General features: G+C 36.4%; 1 protein-coding gene across 1 annotated transcript in view; it reads left to right on the top strand.

Annotated features, from left to right (window-relative positions):
- MANBA (mannosidase beta) overlaps positions 1 to 17741 on the top strand; it is a 77622-nt gene that overhangs the window by 17535 nt on the left and 42346 nt on the right. Inside the window, exons 5-7 of the mRNA XM_033106535.1 lie at positions 2364 to 2487; positions 14273 to 14448; positions 15235 to 15345. Of these exons, the coding sequence (XP_032962426.1) occupies positions 2364 to 2487; positions 14273 to 14448; positions 15235 to 15345 (411 nt within the window). The remainder of the gene's footprint in view (positions 1 to 2363; positions 2488 to 14272; positions 14449 to 15234; positions 15346 to 17741) is intronic.

The raw sequence follows: 17741 nt of genomic DNA, 5'->3' as shown, positions 1-17741 counted from the left end.
CATGTCCTGGAATGTATTCATACTCTCTTGCATATACTGTTCCTTCTGAAAGGGATGCTTCATTTTCCTCTCCCCTAAACACACTGGACAAGTGGAACTCGCCCTTCAAGTTTCCATAGAAAAGTCACTGTTTATTCAGGCAAACTTGTCTTGACATCCTCTTCCCTCATTATTTCTTCCCTGTCTGTTTTCTTTGTATTTGTGATTATTTATTCAGTGCTTGATTTTCTTGCTGTACACAGTGAACACTAGAAGCAGAAAGACTGTGTTTCTTTTGTACATGGATGTACTCTTAGCCTGACACACAAAAAGCACTTACCAAATATTTTTTGAATAAGTGAAAACTTTTATTTTCTGAGGTTGTATGAATAAAAGTGATTGGTAGCCCTTGATGGGGAAAATAGTCTGCCTTAGAAGATGTTGAATATTTTTGCTTTCCTCCTTCTCCCTCTCCCTAATAAAATAATTCATATCTGAACTTACAAACTTTCCAATAAATAGCCCAAGATGGTTTTCCTCCCAAACATGAGAACCTGATACTTAAGTGGTAAATTTAGACAAATACAGATACTATGAAGTGGTTTTAATTCTTTGTTTTTCTCTGTAATGGAAACAAATTTATCCCTGTCTTAGATAAATACAGAGCTTAGGAAATAATACTTAATTGGGAACAGTTTGGTCAAATCTTCAGGCTGTATTCTACAAATGATCCATTCAGAAAGATCTTAGTACTTCCTGTGGTGCTTGTTCCTTTTTAAAAGCTGAACTCATAGCCTTGCACATTTTAATTAACTGTGTTTTGAAATACTTTTTCTTTCAAGAAGTAGAAATTAGAAAAATTCTGCTTGAAATGAATTTATTTTAAGGGAACAATCTCTTGCTTTTGAATTTGAACCGTTGTAAATTAATATGGAAATTGAAATATGTCTGAGGGAGAGACAGGTAGCTGAATAAGACTGTATAAGATGTCTGCCCCGGCCACCTGTGTCAGTGAACTGATTGTTTTTGGGCAGTAAATTCAGAAACTAGGACTTCTGAATTCATAATGGAGGAAGCAGGGATTGGCAAGTCTAGCTAAGGTTTCTTAAACCTATTTATGAAATATCTTTATCTTTCAATGTGTTTCCTCCTTCTTTATAATTATTACATTTAAGTACAATATTCTTAATAGTTATTACATTTGAATACAATGGTAGGTTAAGAGTTATTTTGGAGAAGTCTAAATAGTAACTATTGTGTTGCTTCAGTGTAATATGCTTTTGAAGAATAAATGTACATAAGTAAATTTTATGTTCCTAAAACATTTCTGCAAAATTTAACTATGCTGCATAGGTTGATGTATTATCTATTGCTGTGTAACAAATTATGCCAAAACATATTAGCTTAAAACAACATTTATTTTTACAGTTTCTGTCAGTCAGGAACATGTGGCTTAGCTGGGTGCCTCTGGCTCAAGGTCACGACTGAGGTTACAGTCAACTGTGGCCCAGGTCTGCAGTCATCGACTAGGCCTGAAGTGTTTGTGCCTAAATTCTCTCATGTGGTCATTGGCAGGCCTCAGACTGGCTTCCAAGCTCACTCCTGGGGGCCTCTCTACAGAGCTGCCTCATAATATGGCAGATGGCTTCCCCTTTGGACAAGAGAGAGTGGGAGAGGGTACCCAAAACAGAAGGTGCAGTCTTTTATAACATAATATTGGAAGTTATCACCTCTGCTGGTTAGAAGTGGTTGACTAGGTCTAATCCATACTCAAGGGGAGAGGATTCCACAGGGGCATGAATACCAGCAGTGGATCATCGTGGGTCATTTTAGAAACTGTGTGTGGGACACACACACACACACACACACACATTATTATGGACTTAATTCTGTGCCCCCCGCCCCCGAATTTGTATGTTGAGGTCTCAATCCTCAGTGGCTCAAAATGCAACTCTATTTGGAGATACGGTCTTTAAAGAGGTGACTAATTTAAATGAGACCTTTAGGGTAGGTCCTAACCCATTATGAATGATGTCCTTAGAAGAAAAGGAAATTTGGACAACAGAAAGAGACACTAGGGACATGTGCGTGCACACAGGAAAAACACTATGTGAGGGCACAGTGGGAAAGGACCATGTTTAAGCCCAGGAGAGAGGCTTCAGAAAAAACCGTCATTGCCAGCACCTTGATCTTGGACTTCCCAGCCTCCAGAACTGTGAGAAAATAAATTTCTGTTGTTTAAGCCACCCGTGGTATTTTGTTATGGCATCCTATATTAATTAGCAAACTAATATACACTTTTATAACATTTTTAAAATAAAAGGTTTTTTATGTTTAAGTTTCATGATAATCAGATTCTACTTTTTTTTCCTTTGAAATTACAGGAGCAGTGTTCCTTTAGTTGGGACTGGGGGCCTGCCTTTCCTACCCAGGGCATCTGGAAAGATGTTAGAATTGAAGCCTATAATATTTGCTATCTGAACTACTTCACGTTTTCCCCTCTATATGGTAAGTCAAGATGTGTGATTTCTTGTTTTACTCTTTTAAGCCTTTTCTGTGTCATGAAAAATTGAGTTTATAATTTGAGTATATAGATTTAGTTTTCAGAGACTTATTTTAAAAATTTTTATGGCACATTAAATTAAAAAATGTGAAAAATATGTATAGACTGTGATTTGTCATGAAAATTTACAATATAAAGTAGGTAAGTAGGCAGGTAGGTGTCTTTTAACGTATTTTGAAAAGAACAAAAAGAAAAAGAAAGAGAGAGAGAGAGACAGAGAAGCAAGCAGTTGTTTTCCCGAGCTAAGTATTCTTAAAAGAAAGGGGCCTGCTGGTTTGTGCTCCGTTTTGCTTCCCCTCTGGTCACTTTCTTCACTGTGCTGAGTTCTTGGTTTGCTCAAATTATCGGGCTGACTTTCTTTCACTGCACATTGTCTCTTCTGAAGGCCATGACGCACCCCCCTTGTTAAGAGTTAAAAGTAAACTGGAAGGCAAACAAGGCATAAAGAAAGTTTTGTAAGGTAAAGAATACTACTTTTGCAGGTGAAGGAACTATTTACGAGAAAGGATCATTGAATAAAAGTTCAGAAATCTCACAGAATCAGTTAAAAGCTGGTCAAATATTTGGTGAGTTCTTTGCTCAGCACTGTGTTTGTTTGGCATAGAAAAGAAAGACAGTATGTATTCTCATTCCTGCCTTTTGTTTGGGTGGGGTGAGGAGATATAAGCAGCTACCAATCCAAACAGATTGTGTGATGGACTTCTGGGATGGGAGCCCCGGGAGTTCAGAAAAATCAAAGATCAGTGAGGATTTGAGCAGCTAGGGAAATCGGGGTGAAGGTGTATCTTCCATGATACTTCGCGATGCTTAGTCCAATTACATGCAGGCCTGCATGGAATCAGTAAGCAAGACGTAGTGAGGCAGTGCAAGCCTTCTATTATCTTTGGGGCTCTGGTGACCCTAGATTGGTATTCAATCAAACCCAGTCTGTGTTTTCTAAAGGCAGAAGACAAAAGCAAATCAGAGATGGTTAATAATTGAGAAGGTCACTGGGTGCTGCTGCCATGTATAAATGTTAAAAAGGTATGAAATCATCTAACTTAACTTGCACCTATAAATGTGGATGTTTCAGCTGTCTAGTTTAGTTCTTTTCACACTTTTCCTTCAGGTTATATGTTCTTTATAACCTAAACTGAGTTGGGCTACTAAAATCGAATAGTGGTTCATTCTCCCCCATCCCTACCCATAATTTTTCTCAGGTATACATAATAAAGTCTAGTTTTAAGAAGGGGTGTGATTTTTTAAAAAGTTACTTATTTAATCGTTTTGAAGCTTAATCAATGTTTCAGGTGGTTAGCAAAAAGTATAGAGTTCCAGAGACCTCTGATACCTGAAAATATTTGGATAACGCTGCTCTAATTTAATTAAAATGTCTGAATATGAAGGTAAACATTTTTTCCTGAATATGAGTCATTAGAGTTCAGTTTACTAGTTGCTAATGACTGGGTGAATTTTATTTGAATTAAATTGATTTAAATTGTGCTTAAAATTTAATTAAATTCCATGTAATCATTTCCCCATATCAATTACATTTTTAATGTCTTATGACTACAGTATAGTTTGTACTTAACATAGAGAAAAATGTTTCCTGTTTAGAAGATGTGCCCTGTGCATATTAAGCAGTAATTCTTTTTGATTAATTCTGTAGATTTCAATTTGGTTATTTGATGTAATAAAGAAAATTGAAGCATAACCTTATGAAAGCATTAGGACAGGAGCTTCTTTAAGAGTTTTTTCTGAATTTTTTTCATCACTGAAATCAATAGACATTTTTAAAAGTTGAAAAATAAAGAGAATAAGCTTAATGTATTCTGGATACTTTTATGCATTTATTTGGTACATACTATGAGGCAGGCAGGCATTGTGAGAGTTACTAAAAATAAAACTAATTAGTTCGTATCAAAAACAGCTACATATGATTTTTATTTAAAATAAAATACATTAATTTTAAAAATTTAAATGTGAAATGAGGTTGGTTAGAACTAATGAAAATGGTGGCTATCTCTGGGAATTGATACTACAGGTAGTTCACATTTTATTCTTCTGCTCAAATGTTTTCTAAATTTTGATATTGAGCATATATTGTTCCTATAATAAGTGGGGAAAGTAGCTAAAACAAACTAATATATCTAGTAATTTCAGCCAACTCATGATGAAGGGCTAAACTAATTTGACTTGTGACACTTTTGTTTTCTCCCTATTGAGGCTAGAAAGAGATAACATTTTTGCTTTTCTAAATGTTCAATTTATTTCTTAATTTAAAATTAATGAGTTTACTACTGAATATCAAATGACCAACCATAATCTCCCAATTTAATTGTGTATAGTATGACAGAAAAGGTGTTAGACTTTTAAAAAATTAACTTGAAATTAATTTGCTTTGTGTGTGTGTGTGTGTGTGTGTGTGTGTACACACATACATATATACACAAGGTTGGACAATTAAGTTTGCAAACTTATCCTAGAAAAAGTGCTACATACCTCATTGCTGAATATCACTACGGTCACCTTCGAAGTACTCCCTTTGGGAAGCTATACAGATGCCTGCGACTAGTACACCCTTCAAAGCAATTTTGGAACTCTTTCTGGAATGGCCATCAAAGCTGCCATCGTATTACCCTTGATGTCCTGAATGTCATCAAAATGTCTTCCTTCAATATTTCCTTTACCTTTGGGGAAAGAAAGAAGTCATTGGGGGCCAGATCAGGTGAGTAGGGAGGGTGTTCCAATAGTTATTTGTTTACTGTCTAAAAACTTCCTCACAGACAGTGCTGTGTGTGCTGGTGCATTGTCGTGATACAAGAGCCATGAATTGTTGGAGAAAAGTTCAGGTCATCTAATTTTTTAATGCAGCCTTTTCAGCACTTCCAAGTCGTGACTTGGTTAACTGTTTGCCAGTTGGTGCAAATTCATAATGGATAATCCCTCTGATATCAAAGAAGGTTAGCAAGATCGTTGAAACAAGCTTGTGAACTTGTCAGACCTCATATGAGTACTGTATGTATTTCTGTTCTGCATTCTCAGTCCTTCTAATAGTGGTTGCTAAACTTTTGCACTTTTCAATATCCTGTTGTCATTTGTTTGATTTTTGCCTTAACCTCAGCTTCCTAAATGATTTTCACATATCTTAATGTTTAAGATTATAAAAACACATTTGTATCTGAAAACATACTGAGGTCAAAGGAAAACAAGAAATCTTCCCATTATATCTTTGGCTCTTGTTATTCATCTAGATATTAAGATATCATTTCATTGAGGTGGCTTTCTTTAAAACCTCATTAGAAAATATTTATTTGAAAGAATCATCTTTAGTCCTGAAATATTCTAATAAGGTTTGACATAGCAGTAGCTGTTTTAGGACACCCATATTTTCAGTATTTTAAACAGTGGAAAGATTGACCCAGGTATTGAAAAGGGAAGCTCAGATGCTTTTTACCGGGTGCTCAGAAGACTCTACTGTTCTTTTACCTTGATCAGGGGATTGAAGACTGAGGCCATCTGCTGGTGAGGGGTGCGTGGGGGTAGGGGGTGGAGGGGTAGGTGGCGGAGGGGAAAGTCTACGGGGGACTTGGGTTTCCAAGATGTGGTGGGAGGGGATATAGGGAGAAGACAACTGGTAGGGGGGGATGCTCCAGTTCCAGAGATTAGGACATTTATAAGCAAATACTCAGGCCCAAAATGTAGGCCCTGTGTGGTGGTGGTGGTGGTGGTCGTCGTGTGTGTGTGTGTGTGTGTGTGTGTGTGTGTGTGTGTGTGTGTGTGAGAGAGAGAGAGAGAGAGAGAGAGAGATTCATTTATTGATCATCTTCTCTATGCTAGGTCTTTCATATTTGTAACCTGATGTGAATTGTTCACATTAGGCCCTAACATTTATTAGGGAGGGATGATTGTTTAGTTTTATGAGGTTTTCACAAGGTTACATAAGCATATTAAGCCCAAATATATAATAAGTATGTTCTGATGAAATGCTACATTGTTTAATCTTTTGTCACCATAGTTAGAAAAAAAATAGAAACATTTTTTGACACGTGAATCCTCCTCAGGCTTAGGTAGGTGAGCTGTGGATCTTTGAGCTGTGCTTGGGCACGTCTACTGCCTCAGAGATGCTGCCACACTCCCCCACACTCTCCAAACTGACTTGCTGCTTCAGCCTAAAGCACGCCCTCCTCCATTCTGGAGAGCTCGTCTTGAGTTGGAGGAGCGAATCTAGCTCTCAGCTTCACCCTGGCCTGCCCAGCAGAGGCCTGTAATGAAGGTCATTGCTGCCCTTTGCTTACAGCGTAATACGGACAACATAATATTACAGTAGAGCAAAGATTTGTCAGTCTTGCTTAGTGCATTCATTTCGAATCACTTTTACATTCATGATTGAATTACCTTACCCATAAAATGACAGTATTCACCCTTGAAAATAACTTTATGGATAGGTAGGTTGCTTGAATAATCTCTGATTAGCTGCCTTGTTGCATAAATAGCTTTTGTTCTCTGAAACTTTCTGATTTATCCTTGTTTTTTGGGGGGATTTTGCTTTGTGTCTGTGTTACCTGGATTTCATCTTTGAGGATTTTGTCCTGCTGAGTAGGCAAGGAGTTCTTGCTGCTTGGTACAGAAGGGGAAAACAGCTGTTGTAACTAGCTGTGAGCCTGCTTTTCAGGCTAAGGCAAGCTGTTAGCTCTTTGAAAAGCAACTGCTGAAGTCTGTCCTGTAATTCTAGCAGGAGCACAGGAAAATATCCTACATTTGAATTTAAACATTCTGTGGCTTGGTCTTTTTAGTTTGTTGTCCTTACTGTTTCTTCAAATGCCCAGGACTACCTTTTCACTGAAGCTTTTCATCATCTATTAAAGATGCAAGAAACGAGCAGGCGAGAGGAGGAGCTGTGAGCAGCTCAGCAGGGAGAAGCTAATCAGGCAGCTGTCTCTGAATAGCTTTTTCCCACAACGAGAGGAAGCATCTTTTTTATCTTACATAAGCAATCTACCAACATTTGCAGATCCATCCCAGGCTGACCTGAATGTTCTTCCATTTCCTTGCTAGTTCTTAACTGCCCAGATGCCATCCTGGATTCTTAACTGTGACCTTTGGGTGTATTTTGTTTCTCTAAATACTAATAAATTCAATGTCTTTGCTTTTTTGGGGTGGGGTGTAATGTATCATGCTTGTCAAGGTTTATAGATAGTAATTATTCAAGAAATACATTTCCACTGTTTGACAGAAATGCTCACATAACTGTTCTCATGCCCTCGTCAGGTAGTTTAGGTTACAAAGATGATGGTTTGACAAATGGAGGAACTGTGACACGATATAATTATGGAGCGTCAGACACATTGTTGTTGATTTTCATGTTCTTTCTTTTTTACAAAGATCCTCTTATTAAGAGTATAACATTTCGTTGTTACAGCCCTCCCCCCATGCCCTCAAAAATGCTGTGTTTCACATTGAATGTATTTGATATTTGGACTTGTTGCTCTGAAAGGGAAAAAGTACCATTGTTTTCAGTTTTCCTCATTGTTCATATACAAATTTAAATTAGTGTGTACCAGCTAGTGTCTTTTTTGTTTTATGGTTGGCACCTCTGAGAGGTTTGTAGAAGGTAGAGAACATTGACGTCAGGAAACCTGGGCCCTCATTCTGTCCACTGGCTTGGGAGCTTTTGAGCTAGATTCTACAATTAGGCCTCAGAAACCTCATCTACAAAGTAACTGGGAGATTGCCAAGTTTCTTCTGCCTCTAACATTCCATGATTTTCCCTGTGTTTGTAAATTATAGGTCATTAAAACCTAGTGAGGGTATAAGTGTGGGAGAACCCACTTTTTCTTGAAGCTAGACGTGTGACTTAATGAAGACTTTGATACTTGAGGCTTACTTACAATCTGTTCTGCTAGTCTTCAGGTGGTTCTCAAGGGCAGCTGTTCTATAATTTAGAAGGCAAGCAATCGACCAGATAGAGTTCAAAACACTGGTTATAAGGATGCTCAATGAAGTTAGGGGAAGAATAGATGAAGTCAGTGAGATCTTATGCAAAGAGATAGAAACCATAAAAAGAACCAGTCAGAAATGAAGAATACAATAACTGAAATGAAGAATACATTAGATGCAACCAGCAGCGTACTAGATGATGCAGAGCATTGAGTCAGTGATTTGGAAGACAAGGTAGCAGAAAACACCCAGTTGGAACAGGAAAAAGAAAAAAATAAATGAGAATAATCGATTTTTTATAACCTCTGGGATAGCATCAGCACAACAGATTGGCATCATAAGAGAACCGGAAGGAGAGGAGACAGAGCAAGGAATTGAAAAACTATTTGAAGAAGTAATGACTGAAAACCTCCCTAACCTGGCGTAGGAAATAGACATACAAGTCCAGGAAGTGCAGAGAGTCCCAAACAAGATGAACCCAAAGAATCCCACACCAAGACACATCATAATTATTATAAAATGCTCAGGTTAAAGACAATGACTCTTAAAAGCAGCAAGAGAAAAGCAGTTTGTTACATACAATGGAGCTCCCATAATACTATCAGCTGATTTCTCAACAGAAACTTTGCAGTCCAGGAGGGATTGGCATAAAATATCTAAAGTGATGAAAAGCAAGGATCTACAACAAAGATTACTCTACCCAGCAAGTTTATCATTTAGAATCAAAGGACAGATAAAGAGTTTCCCAGACAAGAAAAAGCTAAAGGAGCTCCTCACCATCAAACCAGTATTACAAGAAATGCTAAGGGACTTCTTTAAGAAGAAGAAGAAAAAGAGAAGATCAAATATATGAATAATAAAATGGCAATAACTACATACCTATCAATAATTACTTTAAATGTAAATGGATTAAATGTTCCAATCAAAAGACATAGGGTGGCTGAATGGATAAGAAAATAAGATCCATACATATGCTGCTTACATGAGACCCATTTCAGATTGAAAAACACACACAGAAAGTAAAAGGATGGAAAAGATATTTCATGCAAATGGAAACAAATAAACAAAAATCTGAAGTAGTAATACTTATATCAGACAAAATAGACTTTAAAACAAAAGCTATAACAAGAGACAAGGACATCTCATATACAATAGCCAAGACATGGAAGAACCTAAATGTCCATCGATAGATGATTGGATAAAGAAGACATGGTACATATATAATGGAATACTACTTGACCATAAAAAATAATGAAATTTTACCATTTGTGACCATGTGGATGGACCTAGAGGGTGTTATGCTAGGTGAAATAAATCAGAGAAAGACAAATACCATATGATTTCACTGATATGTGGAACATAAAAAACAAAACACGTAAACGAACAAATAAGACAGAAACAAATTCATAGATATAGAGAACAAACTGTTGGTTGCCAGATGAGAGGGGGCTTAGGGGACTGGTGAGAAAGGTGAAGGGATTAAGAAGTGCAAATTGGTAGTTACAAAATAGTCATGGGGATGTAAGGTACAGCATAGGGAATATAGTCAATAATATTATAATAAGTATGTCTGGTGCCAGGTGGATACTAGACTTATTGGGGCATCACTTCATAAGTTATATAAATGTCTATTATGCTGTATGCCTGAAAAAATATAATATTGAATGTTAACTGTAATTGAAAAAAAAGAATCTTTTCTCATATCTCCATTCCCAGTACTTTGTCCATATTTGAAATGATCTTGCATTCTATTTCTGGAGAGCTGGTGTGATAGGTATTCTCTAGGAAACGGTAACTTGTTAATGCTAGGAGAGATAGGATAGGAAGCTGTATTCTAGCAATGGGTCTTAATTTAAAAGAGGGAGCTCTCCTTAACTCAAAATAGTATTCTATATTTTAAAATTACCAAGTGAAAAGATGTGACTCGTCAGTACCAGGAAAATTACTGATTAAGACTCTAAATGTGCTTTTTGAGCCTAAACTACTCAAATTCTCCATGGCTTCTGGGAGGAAGGGTTGAACTTCATTTGGAAGAAGAGGAGAAAGTAAAAATATGTTGGTATTGTGTATCCAGTGATGACATGATAGGCCTGTGAATCTTTATATTGGGGTTTTAATTCCACAGCCTTAATTTTTTCATTTAGTCAAAAGAGGAGTTAACCGGATGAGCTCCGAAAGAGTGCAGATTCACTTTAGAACTTTCCATGGTAGAAGAATAGACACTGAGGAATTTTGCCAGTAACCTTTGGGAATTGCATTATTTGTCTTCCCTCCCGAGGGCCTTACAAACAGCTAATTCCCCACCGCAGAAGTGGTGATAGAAGCCTCAAAGGAGCCTACTTGACCTTGGTGATTATTGGTTGATAGGAGGTGCTTGCCTAGAGGGCAGAACTAAAATCTTTAGGTTGGTAATGAAAGAAAAGTGGATTTCAAATCAGTGTGAAGAATGACTTGACCATCATCAAGGCTAGCAAAAAGTGAAGGGTATTTTGTGAGGCAGAGGTTTTTGTCATTATGGATATTAAAGAAAGAATGATCGTTTGAGATAAATACTTTAGGTTAAGGATCAGTAAACTTACTCTGTAATAAGGCAGCTAACAAGTATTTTAGGCTTTTGGATCCCATGGCCTGTACCGCAACTGCACAACTCTGCCGTTGGAGTGCAAAGGCCATTAAAGACAATGTAAACAAATGACTATGGCTGTTGTCTTAGCTTGCTTGGGTGGCCATAACAAAATGCCGTGGACTATGGGGCTTAAACAACGGAAGTTGATTTCTCACAGTTCTGGAAACTGGGAAGTCCAAGGTCAAGGTACTGGCTGATTTAATATGTGGTGAGGGCTGTCTTCCTAGCTTGCAGATGGCCACCATTCTCTCTATGTCTTCACATGGGGAGGGGGGTCAGGGGTGGGTGGGGAGAGAAAGAAAGAAAGTATTAAACTTAATTACCTCCTAAAGACCCCAAGAAACAATCACATTGGGGGGTTAGGGCATCAACATATGATTTTTCTTGGAATGGGACACAATTCAGTCCATAATAGCTGTGTTCCAATAAAATTTTATTTATAAACACTAGATGTGGGTCAGATTTGGCCCAAAGACCATAGTTTGCCAGTCTGTGGTCTAGAGGGAACCAAAACTCATCAGAAAGTAGACTATGTGATCTGTCAGCACACTTCTAGTTCAAAAGTTTTATGAATCTGGGCTGTTGTGGTTGAAGACTCAGCCAAAAGACATATTTGATTCCTATCATAGCTTGATATCACTAAAACAAATGCCCCCTTATATAATAAGACCTCCTCCCCACTGTAACAATTCTGAGCACCGAGACATGGTTTTCGGGAAATTATTTGGGTGAGATTGACGTCATTTAGAAGTTAAGTGTACAATCTCTAGTTTCAGATGTCTTAGTTCATATCCAAGCTTAGCCACTTATCAGCTGTGTGACCCTGGGAAAGTTACTTAACTTCTCTGTTTCCTCATCAATAAAGTGATGATAATAATAGAATTTACCATGTAGCAATGTTGTGATGCTTAAATAAGGTAATACATGTTGAGAGCGTAAAACAATGCGTAGCTCATAGTAAGTTCTTGGTAAATGTTATCTATTATTATTTTTTGAAATAAGAGAAGCCAGAGGAAATATGATAGGTAGCTAAAGGTCTTGTAGCTGTCAAAAATTTAGGCATATTTTAGAAAATAAACAGCGTTGGATCAAATTGGAGTTTAAAAACAATAAAAATGCCATAAAGGGAATACTGAGAAGACATAGTATATATTCGGTAAGAGAAAAGCATCTTTAACAAAAAAGTGTGGTTATCTTGATATATTTTGGTGTATCTTAGAAAAACTTGGAGGCTGTGGGTGGGTAAACTGCAAAATTGGCTGGATCACAACAAACCTAATTCATGACTCACTGACTAGTGTTCCTAAGGATGAATCATTTAATAAGTAAAAATAGTTCTTAAGTCTAGGATTAGGTTTACTTCAGTGTGCATCAAATCCATCTATACTATTGGCTGATGTGAGATGCAAGTGAGGACATATAGTGTGATCATCCTTAGAACAGGTGTGCTGTGGTTCTACATTTGTGAGGAATGCCAGTTATGAAGTCTTTAGTCATTGATCAGCCTACAAACTTTTGTGGTGATGAAACCGGACAGTTATCAATCCCTTCCTTATTTGTAGGAGAAGGGTCCCTAAGATATTTCTCGGCTGGTAACCTTCTCCCATCTCTTCTTCAGAGAGAAAAACAGAAGCCACTAAATAGGTATTCCCTCAATTTCTTGCCACAAATCACACAAACTTAAGTGCATCAGCACCTCCTTTCTGTGCAGTAAAGAATGGGAACTTTCATTGGTGGCTCTGCCACCCCGGCACTCCAGCCTTTTCGGGTACTTTCTCACTGGTTTCTCCTGTGTAACCTAAAAAATACGGGCCTGCTTTCCCACCTTGCTCTTGCCCAAAGCTTGCTGTGGCATACCGTCTTACTTAAAAACCCAAACCAAAACATAAATCCAATTCTGGAGATACTAAACAATGTAAATTAAATAGGTGATGGAGGAAGGGTCATATTGCTCATATATAATTTAAAACGCTACTTCAAAACCCTCTTGAAACATTCTGCTTCCCAAAGTCCCCTTCCTTAGGCAGCTGCCTCATCTTTCTTTTCTCCCCACAACCTTCCTCTTCAGCCTTGCTCCGTCTTCCTTTTCTTTTCTTCCTCTCTGTTCCTGTACTTTCCAAGTGGCACTTTCCATTCCCTTCTACACAGATAGAAATGTCATGTCTCTCTGCTTCTTCCATTAGCATCCTGGTATATCACTGTCCTGGGGTCCCTAGTGATTTTTTAAAAAATGCAAATCTGATCATATTATCCTTTTTCATGAAAATCTTCAATGGCATGGCTTCCCATTGATTTCGTGTCAAGTTGCCAGACTCGTCCCATGATCCTCCAGCATGAGCGGACCCTGCCTGCCTCCTCAGTCATGCTGGTCTCCCACACCAGTTTCTCCATCACTCAAGCTCTCGTTGAGGCAGTGCTCATTCTCACTCATGGCTCTTCACACTTGCTTTTTGCTGAACTTAGTTAGAGCATCCTTCTGGGCTCAGCTGGGTACTGCTTTTCTTGCCTTCCCTCACCCAGTGTAAGTTAGGTGTTCTTCTTTCCTGTGAATATTTTCTCAGAATAACCTTTTACTTCTCCCATCCTAGTATTATCACACTTTTGTACTTTTCCATATCCTATTAGCTCATTAGGGCAGGGCCAAATTTATCTTGATCACCATTTCATTCCCATCACTTAGCAAAGTACACTGCATCTAGAATGTTCTCAATAAGTACTTTTTGGCTAGGTAATCTACATTTAAAATATATCTTTATTTTTTTTCACACCTAAGTTTGTACCTTATTATGTGGCTTAAAACCCTCAGTGTTTTTTCTTTATTTTGTCAAAAGGAACAATTGGGTATCAGTCTTGGAAAACTTACGTTATCTTTTCATTTATAATTTTCTATTTGTGCCCTATTTATAAAGTTTTTAAGACTTATGGTTGTAATTTTTTTAGAGTAGAAGTATATGCAAACTATATAATTTTAGTTGTTCTTCTTTAGGATGAAGGATGAAACTCTAAAGATTAAAAGAATTTCCACTGAACTTTTTATTGCGATAGCATTTGCAGAGCACTTACTAGTTTAGAAGCTGCTTTGGCCTTTTCTTCAGCGAATCCTAAGAGTGCAGTGATAATGCTTAGCACATTTTATACATATGTATTTATATATATATTTCCTTTCTTCCCTCTTTATGCCTTAGATAACCGTGCCCAGGAGTGGAATCTTGAAATAGGGTCTTCTTTTGATGTTGTCAGCTCAAAGCCAGTCTCTGGTCAAGTGATCGTGGAAATCCCTAAATTGCAAACACAGCAGACATACAGCATTGAACTTCAGCCTGGGAAAAGGATTGTTGAGCTATTTGTGAAAATAAACAAGGTGAATGATGGTACTTCCTGAGAAGCGTTAGATGAAAAGCAATACTGTTCAAAAGAAATTGTGAGAAAGAAGGGTCTGAGTGTGAAAGAAAAATATCATTTTCCCATTTTCTCCTTTACTTTTAACCACCCATATATTCTGTGTATGTGTGAGCTAAGGAATGATTTTTCCAGGTTTTAAGATTTAGAAAATGGAGAATGTGTTAAATTTGGCATCCTTTCCTCTCAAGAAACTATGTGTGTGTGATATCTTAATTTTTCTGCAGTATTTGCAGTATTCTAAATCCAAAACACATTCTAAGCATTATATTTAAATTCAATGATTATTTTTGGTACTTGTAAATTATTTTGAATATTGGTGTTTATGCTAAATGCAGAGTTCTAATTCTAAACTCATGATCATTTAGTAACTCTTCAGACAAAGTAAGAACTCATAACAGTTTCTTGGTTTGGGCTTAAAAGAAGAGTCAACCTCAAAGTCCATTTCTAAATGTTAAGAATGTACAATAAATATAAGCTTTAGCTATAGAAATGGGAAGAGTTGTTTTTTGGAACGTCCATGTTATTCTGTTCTTTCCTTTCCCTTTTGGTATATCACTCCATGCTAAACTCCTAGCATGTTGATTTTTCAATATTACCTGTGGGTGACATTATTTGGCATAATCTAGGGAGGGTGAGTTATATTGTTTTAGGACCTGGAATTTCTATGAGAAGTTGATATAAGGCTCTGAAACATTATATTATTTTACTACAGACTGCTAGAATGACTCATATTATTTCTTAAAAGAATATTACTGTAGAAACTTGGTGGCCTCATGGACATGGAAACCAGACTGGGTACAACATGACAATTCTTTTTAAACTGGATAAAGACTTAAAGTTGCAGAAATCAGCAAAGGTAAGCAAATACTTAAAAATATTTTGTTAAAGAAAGTGTGTTTCATATTAAAATAATAGTACAGATTTTTGTAGGAAAAGAAAAAACTAACAGAACTCCTACGTATAAACCCACCACTCAGAGATAATCACTAGTAACAGTTATAGGCATTCAAAAGCTCTGTGTGTGTGTGTGTGTGTGTGTGTGTGTGTGTGTTTGGGTTTGGGTATATGTATAGTAAATTCTCACTTAACATCAGTAAGTTACGCAACGTTAGCCAAATGACAAATCATGAAATCAGGTTTACCATAGGCTAACTGATATAAGCAAGAGTTAAGTTTCTATTGCACCTCATCAACACTATAATGAAACAATGTTGAACAAAATGATGTTATTCGAAGACTTGCTGTATTTGTATTTTTAAATGGATCAGACTTTACATTTTTTTTTTTTGGTTTTTGTTTTTTAATATAATTTACTTAATTGCAAGTTTATGTAATTTAATTATTGTTTAATATATATATTTTTATTTTTCAATTACAGTTGGCCTACAATATTATATTTGTTTCAGGTATACAACATAGAGATTAGACATTTATGAATGTCTACCTTATGAAATGATTACCTCAATAAGTCTAGTATTATTATTTTATTTATATTTTTGTACTGTGTTTTTAAATTATATTTTATATCAGAGTAAAACATATGTATAATTTTAAAGCTCAAATATTACTAGGAGATTTATATGAAAAATAGATCCATTGCCCAACCCCTCCTATTCCTATTTCCCACTCCTCAGAATCAATACATTTTAACTTTTACTTATTTCTTCTGATGTTTATCTTCATTTCCCCAAATAACGTGCTTCTACTGGTGTTTTCTAATTTTTCAGTTTTGTATATAATCAACTGACTTCTAATCTAGAGGAGGATAAAGCTCTTTTACATGATTCTCTGATGATCCCTGCTTGGCCCCCAACGTATACATTTTGCCTTCCTCTGCTCTCCCAATGTAGTCAAAGGCCATTTTTGTTAACTCAGTATTCAGTATTTACATTATTATATTACGAAAATACTATTCAAAGCTGAACTACATGGTGTACTAAAATTGTATTTCCTTTCTTATGAAACTTTCTGTTTTCCTTAGAGTTAGTAATTGCCTCTTGTTTCCAGTTGCTTTGCTTTTCCTTTACTTCCCTCTAAATTATATACAAACACTCTAATGTACTTGAAATACCTTTAAAATATAATCATACTCACTAGGTAATCTATCCGTTGTTTATTATTACTATTATTATTATTTTAATTTTTGTCATTTCTTGAAACTCTCTCCTAGAGCCATTTTCTTATTTCCCTGATCTTGCTTGTTTACTCTCTGGACTTTCTACTTATCTGTTGTCCTGGAACATGTCATTACACATTTGTCTAAACCCATAGAATGTACAATACCATAAATGAACGCTAATGTCAACTGTGGACTTTGGGTAATTATGATATGTTAGTGTAGGTTCATCAAATATAACCACTGTACCACTGTGGTGGGGAATGTTGATAATGGGGGAGGCTATGCATTGTGGGGGTAGGACATTTCTGTACCCTTCCCTCAATTTTGCTGTGAAACTTAAATTACCCTAAAAAATAAAAGAACGTATTAAAAAAATATTCAGAGAAAAGTGTGAGCTGGGAAGTGTAATATGTAATATTTTGCTTGGTTAGTGCATATTTGAGTTCATATACAAAATATTTTACTAATTTTAATATCTTTAGAATTGAAATTTATTCTTTTTAAAATTTGTTAATGTTTTAAAACTGGAGAAAGGATCGAAGTAAAATATGACATCAGTGGTATATTTTAGTAGTGGCAGATATTAAAAAAACAAAATACCTTGGAATTCTTTGTACTAGCACTCCATATGCTTCATATAGAGATCAAATGTGTGAGTTAATCAGATATCTCCATATAGAAGGTGATATTGTTGAAGTAAAGAAGTCATTCTGATATTTCTGAATGGACTGCTGCTGATCTTACAGAAGCTGTCTTGAAACAACTGGATCATTGTTTCATAAACCTCTATTGTGGTCAGCAGTATCAGAGTGCTGCATATGTGGCCAGTTCACAGCGGAGTCCATAAAAAAATCAAAGAGATCAATCACAGGTTTTATTTCTGCCTCCTGGAAATTATTCTTTGAAACTTGTGGAATTTGCTCTTTTGGAAACATTTCTTCATGTGTGATGTTTTCTGGACCTTTGGACAAATTTTATTCATTCTTTTTAGTCTCACCTCATCATTGGAAAAAGCACAGAAAGTCTTTCCTAGACAAGATGGAATGCTCATTATGAAGCTAGTGCACAGTAAAGCTAAATTTTGAAAAGTTAATCTGAATTTTGAACTACTGTGTGATCCAAAGAAATGTGGA

The sequence above is a fragment of the Rhinolophus ferrumequinum genome, chromosome 5 (assembly GCF_004115265.2).
Source record: "Rhinolophus ferrumequinum isolate MPI-CBG mRhiFer1 chromosome 5, mRhiFer1_v1.p, whole genome shotgun sequence".
In the NCBI taxonomy this organism is placed as follows: Eukaryota; Metazoa; Chordata; class Mammalia; order Chiroptera; family Rhinolophidae; genus Rhinolophus; species Rhinolophus ferrumequinum.
This window is presented reverse-complemented; position numbering and strand designations above follow the sequence as displayed.